The sequence below is a fragment of the Gopherus evgoodei genome, chromosome 2, assembly GCF_007399415.2.
Source record: "Gopherus evgoodei ecotype Sinaloan lineage chromosome 2, rGopEvg1_v1.p, whole genome shotgun sequence".
Classification (NCBI taxonomy): Eukaryota; Metazoa; Chordata; order Testudines; family Testudinidae; genus Gopherus; species Gopherus evgoodei.
In genome coordinates this window covers 85,376,702-85,393,831 of record NC_044323.1, presented here as the reverse complement: position 1 = coordinate 85,393,831, position 17,130 = coordinate 85,376,702, and the positions used below count along the sequence as shown (strand labels likewise).

The 17,130-nt window shown below is 43.9% G+C and overlaps 1 protein-coding gene across 30 annotated transcripts in view; it reads left to right on the top strand.

Annotated features, from left to right (window-relative positions):
• The window catches only part of CLASP2 (cytoplasmic linker associated protein 2), a 292,183-nt gene that overhangs the window by 175,993 nt on the left and 99,060 nt on the right, over positions 1–17,130 (top strand). For 22 of the 30 annotated variants that reach the window (XM_030551253.1, XM_030551246.1, XM_030551251.1 and 19 more), the window contains 2 exons: positions 3,442–3,465; positions 15,421–15,438. The exons of 5 other annotated variants lie outside the window; for them this stretch is intronic. In XM_030551253.1, the coding sequence (XP_030407113.1) occupies positions 3,442–3,465; positions 15,421–15,438 (42 nt within the window). The remainder of the gene's footprint in view (positions 1–3,441; positions 3,466–15,420; positions 15,439–17,130) is intronic. 3 more of the 30 variants (XM_030551233.1, XM_030551237.1, XM_030551259.1) reach the window with 1 other exon arrangement.

Below are 17,130 nucleotides of genomic sequence, written 5' to 3'. Positions count from 1 at the left end.
ATTTGTCAATGTCAGGGCCGGCGCTACCATTTAGCAGCCTAGGCAATCGCCTAGGGTGCCAGGATTATTGAAGAGGCAGCATTTTGCCGGGGAGCGGCAGGCGGCTCCGGTTGACCTGCTGCAGGCATGCCTGCGGAGGATCCGTTGGTCTGCGGCTCCAATGGAGCTGCTGCAGGCATGCCTGCTGATGGTCGGCTGCTCCTGCAGCTCCGGTGGACCTCCCACAGGCATGCCTGCAGCAGCTCCATCGGAGCCATGGACCAACGGACCCTCCGCAGGAATGCCTGCGGCAGCTCCTCTGGAGCTGCGGGATCAGCGTGGGGGGCGGCGAAATGGCCAGGCGCCTAGGGCGCGAGAAACCCTGGCGCCGGTCCTGGTCAATATAATTACCTTGTTTGACAGGGTTACTGGTGTAGCAGATAGGCAGGAAGCAGTAGACAAGATCTTGATTTTAGTTAGGCTTTTGATACAGTCCCACATAATGTTCTCATAAGCAAACTAGGGAAATGTGTCTAGATGAAGGTGGATATCAATCAACCTGTACAAACCAGTTTCAAAAAACAGTTCTCAATGGTTTTCAATCAAATTGGAGTGGGCTTATCTAGTGGTGTCCCACAGGCATAGTCCTGGGTCTTGGGTCTGGTCCTATTCAATATTTTCATTAATGACTGCAATAATGTTGTGGAGTTGTTCTGATAAAATTTGCAGGTGACACAAGGCTGGGAGGAGTTGCAAGCACTTTGAATGAAAGGAATAGAATTCAAAATAACCTTGACAAATTAGAGAATTGGCCTAAAATCAACACGATGAAATTCAGTAAAGACAAGTGCAGAGTACTACACTTTAGAGCTCTGGGACCCTCCCACACCACAGGATCCAGCCCAAGCCTGACTGTTCACACAGCAATTAAATAGCTCTGCATCTTGAGCCCCATGAGCCTGAGTCAGCTAGCAAGGTCCAGCCCTGGGTGTCTAGTTGCTGTGTAGATGTACTGTATAAGGAAGTTAAACCCTGGAATTAGGTTTCCAAGGGTGGCTGTGGAAGCACTGCCTTTGGAGGTTTATAAGAACAGATTGGTCAGGGATGGTCTAGGTTTACTTAGGCCTTCCTCAGTGCAGAGGATGGATTTGATAGCCTCTTGAAGTCCCCTTTTCTATGCTTCTGTAAAATATTAAGAGAATACTGTCTACTTTTTAATGTTTTAAATTTATTTCATCCTGCTTTTTTTTTACAATAACCTCTTAAAATAAAATGTTTTTCAAGAAATTGCTATTTCTGGGTCTGTGCTTGCAGCATGACTGGTAAGAATTTCTCAAGATTCAGAATTCTAAATCGTATATAAACTATTTGCAACAGTGGGTGGTATGTACCTGCCCCTGCTAAGGATGTGTGGTCTGGGACCCATATATTTGTTGGCTGTGGATTCATCATAGAATCTACCTTGCAGAAAGGTGCCCCAGAGTCTCAGCTCTTAAAAATAAATAATCTAGTACTCTTAGTTAAGAAAATACACTCAGTTCATATTTTTAAGGATAACTGAAGCAATGTAGCATGCCAGAATATGCTGGCAGCATGAAACAGTACTGAGTAGACTGTCCCTTTTGTCCCTTTCATCCCAATGGGGTTGTTGAAACCTAAAATGACTGTTTAAATGGACAAATGTGTTAATTATTTCATTGCCGAGCATCTTACCAGAAATGTCCTACAAATGTGCTTATCCTGCTTCCAGTTTGGTTTCCATATCTTTCCATGTGGAGAGTTTAATATCAAAATAAATACCAGGGCCAGTGTTGTTCGTGTTCATATTTAATTATAAACTTTTTTTTTAAATTTTAAGTAGCTGTAGAAATCGGGACCAACTTATCGGAGTACGCAGGTCACTAGTTACCTCTACCTGTCATTGCTCGTTTATTATTGATGAAAAAGAATCTCCCCTGTGCTGTTACTGCATTAGAATGTATTTGTTTTTGTAGCTATTGAATCAGGAAGACATTCTCTGCCAGACTTTAGCCATTGTAAGGTTAGTTCTGCTTTGAGGCCTGAAATTATTAGCATCCTTATAACCAACATTCAGCGGATTATACATATCTCACTAGTATAGGGGTTCTCAAGAAATTTTTTGGCAGCCTCAGAGTGCGGTCACCAACTATGCTTGGTGGCCGCTCTGACAATTTTTTTCCCAAAATACTTAATTACTTTAGGAAAAACAAACAAATATGCATATTTATGTGTCCAGGTCCTTGTAATTGATTCATGTAGGGTTTTTTGTAGACTCAATAGTAAAAATAATGTACAGTTATATTTGGTGCCCCTGGCCCCCGCTACCTGCTCGGGCCCCAGTGCTTCCCCCCCCTCCCCCATTGCCTTGAGCTCCCTTCCATGGTCTCAGACCCCAGGCTCCCACTTCTTTCCTCTGGACCCCACCACTGGGTAAGGCCGGCCCTGCAGAAGCCCAGAGCTAGAGCCCCATGGCTGGAGTTGGGGGTGGGCTGAGCCTACAGGCAGAGCCCTGCTACTGTGGGGAGACTGAAACCCAAAGCCTTGAAGTTGGGTGGAGGCAGGGCGCTGAAGCCCACCTCAGGAGACCTGCAGCTGAAGCCTGCTGCCAGAGTCCTGTGGCTGCCGCTGGGTGAGGGGGAACTGTAGCCTGTGGCCCAAGTCTCTGGCTGGACTGTGGAGCGGGGAAGAGGCAGGGGCTGAAGCCTGCCCTTGAGTGCTGCAGGGAGGGGCCACTGCTTTGCCCCTCCCCCACCTCTGCACAAGAGGCTGTTATGGCTGCAGGAAAAATTCCAGTGGCCGCATTTAAGAAACACTACGCTAGTAAGTATTGTAGTGGTACTCAGCCTTTATTTTGCTTATATTATACTCAAAATCTATGTGCTCCTTTTCTTGCAATACACACTCCATGCCAAATGGATAGAAAAATCTTTAATTGCTTCAAGCTGTACGCACTAGTCACCCTTCCTTTTTTTCTGCCTTTATTGTGCTGTCCTGTTTGTTTTTTCTTAAATTTCTACGTTCTCCCCCTCTGAAGTTTCAAGTTAAGTGGGAGAATTTGAGAAGTGGGGTCATAGTGGTTCAGTAACGCTATAAATATATGTTAATTTGAATTCTCATTGACTGTTGAGCACAAAGCAATTGATGTATCCTGAAAAAGTTCATAACCTTCACTTCCGGGGTTCGCTCAAATCTAGATAATGCAAATAGGTTCCCCATCTTTTGGGGGAGGGGGATCTTGTACCCTATCTTATATTTTTGCATACATTAGGTTGGGAACCACTAACTTTTCTAGAGTTTACACAAATGAATTAGATCTACAAATGTCTTCAGTGTTTACTGTTAATATAGTTTCTTTAATGAATGTTTTATGATTCTGTTATGAATGTCTTTATTCTAACACACTAAGTTTTCCCTGTTTCTTTGCTTGCTCTTTCAACAAAGAGGATACTTCTGACAAGATGGATGGTAAGAACTTGTTTTGTCTGCCCTCTTCTAATCCTATTAAAACATCCTTTGAAATTACATTTCATGTAAAGTACTTGATGTTTGTACTACACACCTCTATTGATCAATATGTAAAATGTCTTCATTAACCCCTCTGTATACTAATTTTAGTCTTAAAGTGGTTGTCTTTTGTATTATTACTGTATTTGTCAATATATCTTGACGTTATGGATGTCAGGCATCCAGCTTTAAAAGAAACTTTGTTTATCTTAAATCTGATGTTATTTCCATAATAACCAATCATATTATAAATAGAAGTTTTTGTCCTTCTTTATTTAGACGCCAACTTTGCCAGCTAGGGTATCATCAACTTGAAAACTTAATCTTGAAAGTTTTGTATATGCTACTGTGAAAAGTTTGTGTATTTGGCAGTACCTTGTGTTTCAGAGGTTCAAGAGTTTCACAATTTCTCCTGTATTTTCAGTCAGTTTCTTTTTTGCGGGAAGACCTTTATAAACATCAATAAGGGAACAGAAAATTATTGTAAAATATTTTAGATCTTTTAAAAATTAGATGTATTATGTAAAAAGTGCTCTTGTTAGAACCTAGATTTTAAAACAGGCATATTTGGGGACATTAAACAAGACACTGTTAACTTTAATCAATTTAATTATTTTTAAAGATAATTATTGCTGAGTAGGCCTACATTCGTGGATTACATAGCCCTCAGCTTGTTTAACATAATGTTTTAAAGATTTATAGACTTTCCCTCAAATAGCATTTTAGTATTTGTTCTAGCTGTATATTAAACAATCTTTGGCTAGTTGTCAGCTATATCTCCTGTCATAATTGAAAAGGCCTTCTGAGAAGCAGCATTCCTCTAGCAACTGTTACTATGCTACTGCTAGATGCTTCCAGTAAGTAGCTATAACTAGTGCTTTATCTGCTTCCTGCCTTGCCATAATAGCTGAGTTTAATATTTGCTCAAGGATATTACCATTGGCCATGTTGGTTTGAAAGATGCTGAAATCTGTATAAACGTTTGTCACATGTATTGTAACTATATCCCGGTGTTCAGAAAAATGAAGAACTATAGCTACTGTCAACAAAGCAGGCACCATTCCCTATCATCATCCCTATATTTTCATCCATTATTGAGTCAGATGAGCAAATAATCATATTAAATACGCACTCATTCTGAACCACATCGTAAAGGCCATCAGAATCTAGCAGACCTCAGGAGGGATTGAATTCCAGAACCAGGGTCTCCATTGAAAATGCAGTTAGGTGGCACACAGGAGAAGAGATTTTTAAAATACCAGAATCCCAAACCATTTGAAGAATTATGGATAACCAGCATGGTGAATTGCATTTTGCAGCTAATTGTAAGCCAGTAAAGATCATGGAGTACAAATGACCTTCTTCAGGTGGCTTTGCATATTTCCATTTATGGATGTTTCACCCATTTATGTTGCCTTGTGGTGGAATCCGCTTGCAGGAGTATCAGCTAGAGTGGGGGTGGCCAAGCTGAGCTGGAGAAGGAGCCAGAATTTACCAATATGCATTGCCAAAGAGCCAACAGCCCCCCATCAGCTCACCCCCCGGCTCCCAGTGCCTCCTGCCCATCTTCAGCTTCGCCAATCAGTGCTTCCCCCTCCCTCCTCGCACCTTCTGATCAGCTGTTTTGTGGTGTGTGGGAGGGGGAGGAGCGAGGGAATAGTAGGCTCAGGTGAGAGGGCGGGAAGGGTTGGAGTGCAGGCAGGGCCTGTGGCAGAACCAAGGGTTGAGCAGTGCACATAGGAAAGTTGGCGCCTGTATCTCCAGCCCCCGAGTCAGTGCCTATACCAGGAGTTGCATATTAACTTCTGAAGAGCTGCATGTGGCTCCGGAGCCACAGGTTGGCCACTCCTGAGCTAGAGTGCTCTTTCTCCCCTCCAGTTGGCATCCTGATGCACTAAAGATGGAGGCTATAAAAGGGCTGGACTGCCCTTCTCATCTCTGTTCCTTCCAATCACATGCCAGGATGGATGTGAACCCTCCAGTTCGTTGAAGCCAAGAGTTTTCTCTTCAAAGTTAGTATTAGCTTTCGGTTACCTACTAGCAGTTAGGGTACTTTACCATTTTTCAGAACTGAGGGAATTGAGGAAGCAAAAGGAACCTGATTTAAGAGATGCACTTCCTGTCCAGCCATCTTCCTGGTATCAGAAGACATGTTCCTAAAGTGTCTACGTGGAGGCCTCTTGACATCTGGGTGTTTGATTTGCCAGACCCTCACCCTCAGAGCCCTCCAGGATGGGGACATTTGTCTCCAACTTCTGCTTTAAGGAGACCCTTAAGGGTGGACCCTCTTAAGGTTAGACTTTGCTTCCAGGGACTACCAACCTCTGCGCTGGTGGTCTCTGGTGGCTGCAGCAGACTGCAGGTTCCAAAAAGCCACATCCTCTGACAGGGCTGGACTTGTTTTCTGTGCCTCTCTTGTTCAAACCTCCAAGGACATACGTGTCCAAATCAAGGCCTGTGTGTGATCACATCCCTCCACCTCGGTTATAGAGAAAACGTCAAGAACCAGTCTGACCACCCTCACGAGTGCAAGTATCTCATGCCTTACAATTGTCTAACTCTGACTGGGCCTCCACAGCTGCAGAACTGGCTCCAAGGTGGACATGGGTGGTACCTGTGAACAGGGACCATCAGCCTGAGATGCTGTGGCACCAAGGAAAGAGCAGCATAGGAGCAAGACTGCCAGTGTTAGCAGTGCCAGTTCCCATGCATCAGTGTTATTGGTTATGCTTATTTCAGATAACACCGTTATGGCTCTTAAGTGTAGATCAGCCCCATCCCCTGTCACAGCAGTGAGGGAGTTTAGCCCATGTGGACCATCGGATTTGGTATCATAGCAGACCTTGCTACTGTCTTGACCCCAGCTACCTCCTTGGTTCCGAAGAGTTCTGCCACAGTGACGGCTGTAGTCCACCCTCTATCTCTGGAGCATGTCTCGGATCTGGCTTTGAAGTGCATGGCACACAAGAGGGGAGACAGGTGCCTTCAGTTCCTGGATCTCACCTTCATCCCCAGTTATGAATTTGAGAGATTAGGCAGGGTAGCTCCAGAAGCTTGCAAACCACCTCAAGTAAGTGCAGATGCATTGCTGCATAGTTGTTTGCCAGCACCTGTGTGCCAGTGGATAAAAACATAAGGCAGCAAGTTCACAAAAACTTTACTGCTCAGTAAAGTAGTGCCAGTTGCATTCACCCCTTTTTTCCCCTTAACAGTAGATGAAACGGACAAGAGCCTCTTCAGTACTAGGCCCAGGAAAGCAGTAGGAATGGACAGAATATATTCAGAATTCCTCAAGAAACTGGGCCAGGTACTGGTCTTAACCAGCGACCTAGAATCTGTGAAATCTAGCAGTTAAAATTAAAAACAGTGGCAGCATCAATTGACCTTTCTTCTGTATATGATTCTGTAGGTTTCAAAGGTCTTTGGCTGAAATTGGCATGGGAAAGCAAATGATAATCATCAAACTGTCATCATCAAGATGCCGAGTAATAGAAGATTTGCTGTACTTGGTGTTGGTGAATCTGCTAGCAAATCGCAGAGACTGAACAGTGACATCCCACAAGGATCTGTTTTAGCACCTGCACTGTTCAGTCTCTATACCAGCAACATTATGGTCACATAATCCCATAAATTCATCTATGCAGATGATATTGCACATTGCTCATGGTGAGTGCCCAGAACATAATAACCTCACTAGACTGGTAGGTAGACAGGACCAATGAGCTCAAAGGTATGCAGTTCAATCTCTCAGATCCAACCCAGACAGTGATTTCATATGCATTATCCAAAGGTTGAGGGGACACTTGAACCACTTAATAGTTTAAGGATGTTTGTCTTCTCAGGAAAGAATGTTGCACATCAACGTACTGGAACTAAAAACTGTTCACCTGACCCTAAGATTGTTCCTCCCTCACTTTCAAAGGAAGGTCATGCAAGTAGTAGTGGACAAAATGTCAGCAGTGTATTATATTGTCGAACAGGTGGGTGCTCACTCCACCCCTTTTGCATGGGTGGTAAAGCTATGGAATTGGTGCATCCACCAAGGTGTTTATGTAGCAGTACATTTGGCCAGGGAAGACACTGTACAATCAGGCCTCGATTTAACTGTGGTTGTGTTCTTAAAAAAACGCCATACAAATAGAAATCATGTAAAAAAAGATACTAAGGGTCTGTGAGTTTAGGTTCCAGGCTTACAAGATGATCTTCCTAATTTATACAATACAATATAATTCTACAAGTTTTATTAAAAAAAAAATTAATGACATTCAAACTTACTGCAGTACAGGTACTAACCTTTATTCATGGTAAGGATGAACTTGACACAGTATCAGCATTATCATCATGTTGTTGAAGTCAGAACTCTGAGGGTTCATCTGGGGAGGCCGGGGAGTGTGGAGCAGCGGGGTGGGCCCTGACTTCAGGAGGATGGGCAATAACGGGATGGGAGAGGGGAATCAAGAAGGATTGGGGCCGCCTCCACTCACCCCCTCCAGCCAGCTGTGCGGGGGGCCATGGACAACTCTGGCAAGAGGCCACCCATGCATGCACCCGCAGCAGGGGATTGGAGCGCAAGGGCTTGCACCACTCTACCCAACCGCCTGGCACTCCTGCGAGAGAGTGGGTCAGGGGCTCACCCCACTCCTCCTGCCCGTCCAGTGCTCCAGCTGGGGAGCGGGGTTGGGGGCTCGCTCTGCTCCGCCCTCCTGGGGCTCCTGCTGAGGGTCAGGGGCTTGCCCCGCTCCGTGCCCCCCCGCCCCTGATACTCTTGCCGGGGAGCAGGGTCAGGGCACGGAGGCTTGCTCGCATCCCGGCTGGAAGGCCAGGTGAGTAGAGTGGGGTAAGGCCCCTGAAACTGCTCCCCAGCTGGAGCTCCGGGCAGACAAAGTGGGGCAAGTTCCCAACCCCGCTCCCCAGCGGGAGTGCCAGGTGGGCGGAGTGGTGCATACACCTGTGCCTTGTCCCTGCACCTGGGGACCCTGGCCAGTATTTCTGTGCCCCTTGTGAGGCTGGCTGGAGGGAGTGAGGGGAGGCAGCCTATTCCTCCTGCTTTTCCTCCCCAACCGCTATCGTTGCCCACCTACGCCAAGTGTAGGGTCCTGGCTACGCCCCTGATTTGTGCATCTTGGTGACAGCGCTCCACCGTGTAAAAGAGAATCCTTACCATGTACAAATATAAAGGGTCACAATTACTTGACTGTGCATAACTGAAACCGTTCAAAGAAAATGCCATGTAAATCGAGACCTTACTGTAGTTGCATATTGCCTCAGTAGGAATGCCTCTCTGAAGGACCAGTTAGTTCAGACTGTTTTTTCCAGATGGCAGTAACCAATTGTGGACCTGTTCACGACAAAATTCAACATAAAAAGTGTCATCTTTTCGGTTCCACAGCAAGTAGGGATAGTCTGTCTTGGGCCCTTTTTTTCTGCACTGAGGGAAGGGTTTGATGTATGCCATCCCTCCTTTTTCCTTGATGCAAAATGTGGCAAGGAAGATACATCTGGACAGAGCAAGGAATAATACTCATTGCCCTGGCTTGGCCACATCTGCAGTGGTTCTAAGACCTTCAGCTGTTCGGCAAAGTCTGTCTCCAGATCTGTGCGAGAAGGGGAGCAGGATTTTTCACCCAGACCTACCGACCCTTCATCTGATGGCATGAGTGATCGGACTTTGACTCTGTCTGCACTTGAGCAGTCGTGTTCTTCATCTGTACAGGATATACTGGTTAAATCCAGGAAACAATCCACTAGAAACTGACTATCCAAAATGGTCTGTATTTCAGGCGTGGCTGCAGAAGAAGCCTGATCCTATCTAATTCATTGATAAAGGTTAGGGTGACCAGACAGCAAATGTGAAAAATCAGGGTGGGGGTGGAGCGTTATATAGGAGTCTATATAAGAAAAAGACCCAAAAATCAGGACTGTCCCTATAAAATCTGGACATCTGGTCACCCTAATAAAGGTTCCTTTGGCGTCCATCTCCACATATCATATTCAACTTGATGATAGATTGCTGTTGATTCATGCTTCAGGTAAAAAGGTTATGAAAGGTTTGTCAAATGTGTATCCTTCTAAGAATCACGTCCCTTCTTGGGACCTCTGTTTGGTCTTCACCACTTTGATGAAATACCTGTTTGAGCCATAGCTGAAGCGTTCATTTCATCATTTATTCCTGAAAACTGCTTTAATTATTGCCATTACATCAGCTAGTAGAGTGAGTGAACTGAATGCACTCATGACTGATCCATATTTTACTTAGTTTCAGAAGGAAAAGGTAGTCTTCAGACGTGATCCTTAGTTCTTACATAAGGTGGTGGCTGATTTCCACATTTAAAACTTCTAGCTTGTTGTTCTCATATGCCAAGAATAATATGAGGCATTACGAGTTCTTCCCAGACTGTTTCACAGTGGATCAAGCTTCTGTAACTTTGAGTTATATGCTTGTGAGAGTTCCTGTGCCTGCTTCAATCAGATCACATTCTACTAGAGCTGTGGCTACTTCCTTTGCTTGTCTGAGGCTAGTGCCAGTTGCTGAGCTCTTCAGAGCTGCAACCCAGATATTTTAAACACCTTCACCCAGCATTGTCCTCTGAATTTAGTTTCTAGAGCGCATGCTGGGTTTGGCAAGGCGATACTTCAGTCTTTATTCAACTAGGACTCTGTTCCCATCTCCAGGTCAGTATCAGCACTGCTTATCAATGTATCCTATAAGTTGGAATGTGCGGAGCTACTCAAAGAAGAAATGAAGGTTACTTACCTGTCACTGGAGTTCTTTGAGATGGCTCTGCATATTCACAGTTTCCATCCTCTTTCCCCTCTCCGTCAGAATTCTTGTAATTATGTTTTCTGGATGTATGGTGGAAGGAACTAAGGAGCAAAGGGTGCTCTGTCCCCTTTATAGCCTTGCCCACAGTGCTTTGGGATGCCAAGTGGCGGGGGAATGCGAGAGCACTCTAGCTGATACAGCTAAAAAAGGCTGCTGCCACAAGGTGGTAATTGAAAGTATGCAGAGCCTTCTTGAACTCCAGTTTACAGGTAAGTAACTGTCACTTTTTGCTTATAGCAGCCCAAATTTCATAAGGTATTTATCTGCCCTATCGAACAGCAATGTACAGTTCTGTATTCTTTTCTCTGATTTCCAAATCAAAAATTGATTAGGTTGCATATCACTTTTATAATTAGCAGCATCCCAAATTCACCTTGAACTTTTGCAGTCAAGCTGTTTTTTGTTTTGTTTTGTTTGGGTTTTTTTTTCCATTTTGTGCATCATCACAAGTAATATGGGCTCTGCAGGCCAAGTTCTGCTCTCAGGGAGAAACGTGCCACCCTGTGGTCTTCAGTGGATTTTCAAAGGTGTCTGGAAGAGAATGGGACTATGCAGATATATTTCAGGACATAGTTTGCTCTTCAGGACTTCTGTTACTTCTGATGGTGTGCAAGATAGAATAAACACAACTTGCTAAGAGTCCAGGATGAATTTGCAGCACTAGCAGTTTTAAAAAAAATATTTTATATGCAAACTGGAAAAACTTGATTTGGAAAACTGAGACACTCTCGCAATGCGTTTTTTAAAAAGTCATTATTAGGATAGGGTTGCACTTTAAAAGGTGTTACGGTCTGCACTAGCTGGAGCTTCTGAGGCTTCAGTGGTGATCCTGCTGTAAATAAAGTGTATAGAGTAGCTCAGTCTAGAAATGTGAGTTCAGTCCTTGAGGGGACCACTTAGGGATCTGGGGCAAAAATCTGTCTGGGAATTGGTCCTGCTTTGAGCAGCGGGTTAGACTAGATGACCTCCCGAGGTCCCTTCCAACCCTGATATTCCATGCATAGAAGAGGCAAAAGTGTGCACAGTTATCGCAAGGTTCACAGAGAGGTTAACCTCCCACAACCTCTAGATGAGGTGAAGATGCTGAATGGCTTTTGATTACTACGGTCATCTCAGAATTCAGAAACAGCGTTGGATTTGAAAAAGATTACCAACCAATAGTGGGAACATTTTACAAATCCCTGTCACTTCCTGAATATATTCACCCAGAATCTGCAGACCACGGTTTCAAGGGAGCCTCAGTGGGGGGTGGAGAAACAGTGCTTGAACAGCTTTTCTCCTCTTTCCACTCTTTGGTTTTCAGAACACTGATGTGTGTTTTACCTCAGATTTTGTCAGAACTGTCATGTGTATACTTTGCCTCATTAAACTATCATAGCAGCAAAGAATCCTGTGGCACCTTATAGACTAACAGACGTTTTGGAGCATGAGCTTTCGTGGGTGAATACCCACTTCCTCAGATGCATGTAATGGAAATATCCAGGGGCAGGTATAAATATGTGTGCTAGCAAGCAAGCTAGAGATAACGAGGTCAGTTCAATCAGGGAGGATGAGGCCCTGTTCTAGCAGTTGAGGTGTGAAAACCAAGAGAGGAGAAACTGGTTCTGTAATTGGCAAGCCATTCACAGTCTTTGTTCAATCCTGAGCTGATGGTGTCAAATTTGCAGATGAACTGAAGCTCAGCAGTTTCTCTTTGAAGTCTGGTCCTGAAGTTTTTTTGCTGCAGGATGGCCACCTTAAGGTCTGCTATAGTGTGGCCAGGGAGGTTGAAGTGCTCTCCTACAGGTTTTTGTATATTGCCATTCCTAATGTCTGATTTGTGTCCATTTATCCTTTTCCTTAGAGACTGTCCAGTTTGGCCGATGTACATAGCAGAGGGGCATTGCTGGCATATGATGGCGTATATTACATTGGTGGATGTGCAGGTGAATGAGCCAGTGATGGTGTGGCTGATCTGGTTAGGTCCTGTGATGGTGTCGCTGGTGTAGATATGTGGGCAGAGTTGGCATCGAGGTTTGTTGCATGGATTGGTTCCTGAGCTAGAGTTATTATGGTGTGGTGTGCAGTTACTGATGAGAATATGTTTCAGGTTCGCAGGTTGTCTGTGGGCAAGGATTGGCCTGCCTACTTTCGCCGTCTCCGACTCAAAGAATACTTCCAGGACAACACGGAACAGTGCACTGATACACGGGTGCCCTCCCACCAACAGCACAAGAAAAAGAACTCCACATGGACTCCTCCTGAGGGTCGAAATGACAGCCTGGACCTATACATTGAATGCTTCCACCGGCGTGGACAGGCAGAAATCGTGGAACAACAACATCGCTTGCCTCACAACCTAAGTCGTGCAGAACGCAATGCCATCCACAGCCTCAGAAATCACCCTGACATTATCATCAAAGAGGCTGATAAAGGAGGTGCCGTTGTCATCATGAACAGGTCTGACTATCAAAAGGAGGCAGCCAGACAACTCTCCAATACCAAATTCTACAGGCCACTTCCCTCAGATCCCACTGAGGAATACACTAAGAAACTACAGCATCTACTCAGGACACTCCCTACACTAACACCAGAAGAAATCAACATACCCCTAGAGCCCCGACCAGGGTTATTCTACCTACTACCCAAGATCCACAAACCCGGAAATCCTGGACGCCCCATCATCTCGGGCATTGGCACTCTCACTGAAGGACTGTCTGGATATATGGACTCTCTACTCAGACCCTATGCCACCAGCACTCCCAGCTATCTCCGCGACACCACTGATTTCCTGAGGAAACTACAATGCATTGGTGACCTCCCAGAAAACACCATCCTAGCCACCATGGATGTAGAGGCTCTCTACACAAACATCCCACACACAGATGGAATACAAGCTGTCAGGAACACTATCCCTGATGATGCCACAGCACAACTGGCTGCTGAGCTCTGTGCCTTTATACTTACACACAACTATTTCAAATTTGATGACAATATATATCTCCAGATCAGTGGCACTGCTATGGGCACCCGCATGGCCCCACAATATGCCAATATCTTCATGGCCGACCTGGAACAACGCTTCCTCAGCTCTCGTCCACTCACACCCCTTCTCTATCTATGCTACATTGATGACATCTTCATCATCTGGACCTATGGGAAGGAGACTCTGGAAAAATTCCACCATGATTTCAACAGCTTCCACCCCACCATCAACCTCAGCCTGGACCAATCTACACGGGAGGTCCACTTTCTTGACACCACGGTGCAAATAAGTGATGGTCACATTAACACCACCCTATATCGAAAACCCACCGACCGCTATGCCTACCTTCATGGCTCCAGTTTCCATCCCGGGCACATCACACGATCCATTGTCTACAGCCAAGCACTGAGGTACAACCGCATCTGCTCTAACCCCTCGGACAGAGACCAACACCTACAAAATCTCCACCAAGCATTCTCAAAACTACAATACCCGCATGAGGAAATAAGGAAACAGATCAACAGAGCCAGACGTGTACCCAGAAGCCTCCTACTGCAAGACAAACCCAAGAGAGAAACCAACAGGACTCCACTGGCCATCACATACAGCCCCCAGCTAAAACCCCTCCAACGCATCATCAAGGATCTACAACCCATCCTGGACAATGATCCCACACTTTCACAGGCCTTGGGTGGCAGGCCAATCCTTGCCCACAGACAACCTGCCAACCTGAAACATATTCTCACCAGTAACTGCACACCACACCATAATAACTCTAGCTCAGGAACCAATCCATGCAACAAACCTCGATGCCAACTCTGCCCACATATCTACACCAGCGACACCATCACAGGACCTAACCAGATCAGCCACACCATCACTGGCTCATTCACCTGCACATCCACCAATGTAATATACGCCATCATATGCCAGCAATGCCCCTCTGCTATGTACATCGGCCAAACTGGACAGTCTCTAAGGAAAAGGATAAATGGACACAAATCAGACATTAGGAATGGCAATATACAAAAACCTGTAGGAGAGCACTTCAACCTCCCTGGCCACACTATAGCAGACCTTAAGGTGGCCATCCTGCAGCAAAAAAACTTCAGGACCAGACTTCAAAGAGAAACTGCTGAGCTTCAGTTCATCTGCAAATTTGACACCATCAGCTCAGGATTGAACAAAGACTGTGAATGGCTTGCCAATTACAGAACCAGTTTCTCCTCTCTTGGTTTTCACACCTCAACTGCTAGAACAGGGCCTCATCCTCCCTGATTGAACTGACCTCGTTATCTCTAGCTTGCTTGCTAGCACACATATTTATACCTGCCCCTGGATATTTCCATTACATGCATCTGAGGAAGTGGGTATTCACCCACAAAAGTTCATGCTCCAAAACGTCTGTTAGTCTATAAGGTGCCACAGGATTCTTTGCTGCTTTTAGAGATCCAGACTAACACGGCTACCCTCTGATACTAAACTATCATAAACACTCCAACTGTGACCCATTTTCAGTAACCTTGTTTTTCTCACAGCTCACTTTTCAAAGCAGGACTTGGTCTAAAAGGGTGTACATTTTTTAAGGCATCAGTTTGAACTTTGTTTGAATGAATCCTCCTTTCTAACATCTTCCATCAGCTTCTCTCTACCTAGTGTTTAATGCACTGGGTCTGTATTGCTTATTTCAACCTGGAGCTTGTATTGGAATTCTATATGCAAATGTGCACCATGTGCATCTGTCACCTGATTTCATTAGCATTTGGTTGTGGTAGTATGCTTGGTATCAAAGTCTGTTCTTGACATTCTACTTAACTGCCTTAAACTCATATGCGTGATTAAAACTTCCATTTTTCTTTGATATTCCATGGTTTTTCAAAGAAAGTTTGGGGTCCAGTAGTGCATTATGTATTTCTACAGTCAGCTCACAATGTAGCCTTTGGCTTTCAACTGTAGTTTAATGATGGAATTGCAATGCAAGAGAGCAGAAGTTAAGATCCGTTCTTAAATAATAAATATATTTTGTCAAGGTACTCTATTTTCATATAAGTAGTCTCTCATTGAAAGGAATTGAATCAAAGAATAGTGCTGTTTGGAATATCATTGTTTAATTATTTTTTCTGTTTAGGAACAGCTTCTGAAGATGGTAAGAAAAATTAATCTTTTGTTAGAATAGCAAATACTTCATCTTCGTGTTTTCATTTATACAAACTATGTTCTAGAAGTAGAATTAGCTCATTGTGGTGGTTGAGGGTGTCATTCCATTTGGCTTCGCATCTAATATTTGGTTTTTGAAGTAGTATTTTTGTTAATTCTTTTGCTTTATGATTTTCATTACAAATGTCATTACTTAACATTTTACTATAAATTACAGGAGTATTATATCTTTTGCATTATAAACTAATTAGGAAAAACTCATCTGTTGATCAGATGTGCTCACACTCTCAGGAAGCAGGCGCTATTAACTATCTATTTGAAATGTGGAAGAACATTTTAAAATGTATTTTTAAAACCTTTCTAAGCTAGCACCAGAGAATCAGTCAGTATGCTTGCCTCATAACATTCAAACAGATTTTGTTTTTTTACTTTATTGGAAATTAAATCAGGTCTTTAGTGATAATTCAGCATCAACCAAATTAGTGGCGTACTATATTCCTATACTCTCTGAGCCGTATTCTGTACACAGTTACGAGCCCTGAAACCTCATTACAATTAGTGGGAAAAATATTGGCAATGCATGTGGTGACAGAGGGTAGAGTTTGTCCCAATCAATTTAACCAGTAATGGTAATACATTGCTTTCTAGTAGCTAAGTGAATAACCTTCTGTATCCTGGCTCTCTTCCCATAGACTTTCTACTGTGGACTGTTCCTTCTACTTGGATGAATAATATTAACTTGGCTGGTCTTGAAAGCCTGCTGTGGAAAGCCTAAAGGGGCTGGAAACTAGATATAATGAGCCTGTGTGCCTAATTCTTCTGGGTCAAAGATTGACCCTATATGTCTGCAAAACTTTTTTATTAAAGTTAACACAGTCTTAAATTGAATTAATTGTTGTGCTAGAGCATCACTTCTCAAGCAGTTTCTTCTTGTAACCTTCCAAAATTGTGTCCAACTCGCTGTTCTAGGTATTGTTTTTGTGTGGGGCTCTCAGGTTGGTTTAGGACCTGTATGCAGAATTCTGGCTATTCACTTTTAAGAGTAATCTGCCTATTAACAGTCATTCACACTGCTGGAATCTTCCCTGCTTTTGTAATTTCATTGCATTGTCTAAACGTTGAGGAATAGAGATGTTGTCACACAAAAGATGATCTTATCGGTTAGCAGTCTGGAGAGAGCTGAATTCTATTTGGGTTCTGCCATAGACTTCCTGAGTAATTTCAGACAAGTCCTTAAAATCTGTGTCTCAGTTCTTCCTTTTGTAAAACAAGGGTAGTATTTCTCTACCTCACATGGATGTTAAGACCTATTCATTAGTCTTTGCAAAGTTCTTTGAGAACCTTGTATGGAAAGTGCTTTAAAGTATAAAGAATTACTTTTGTGTGCACATTCATAGGCATGAATATAGTGGTATCCTGATGTACAGAGAAATTAGATTGCAGGTCTCTAAAAAAACGGAGCAGTGCTCCTCAGAATTGTTGGCAAGAATCCTCAGTGGCCTGTTCAAAAGAGAGCCAGGGTTGTCTTTGTTACCTGGAGGACAAAAATGGAAAGTTAATAAAATTACAGCCTTCAAGTAGTAATGAGTAGAGTATATTTGTTACATTAGGTACTTCTCTCCTCCTAAATTGTAAAATATTTTTCTTGACTCTTACTTCATAAGCTTTACATTTAAAAATA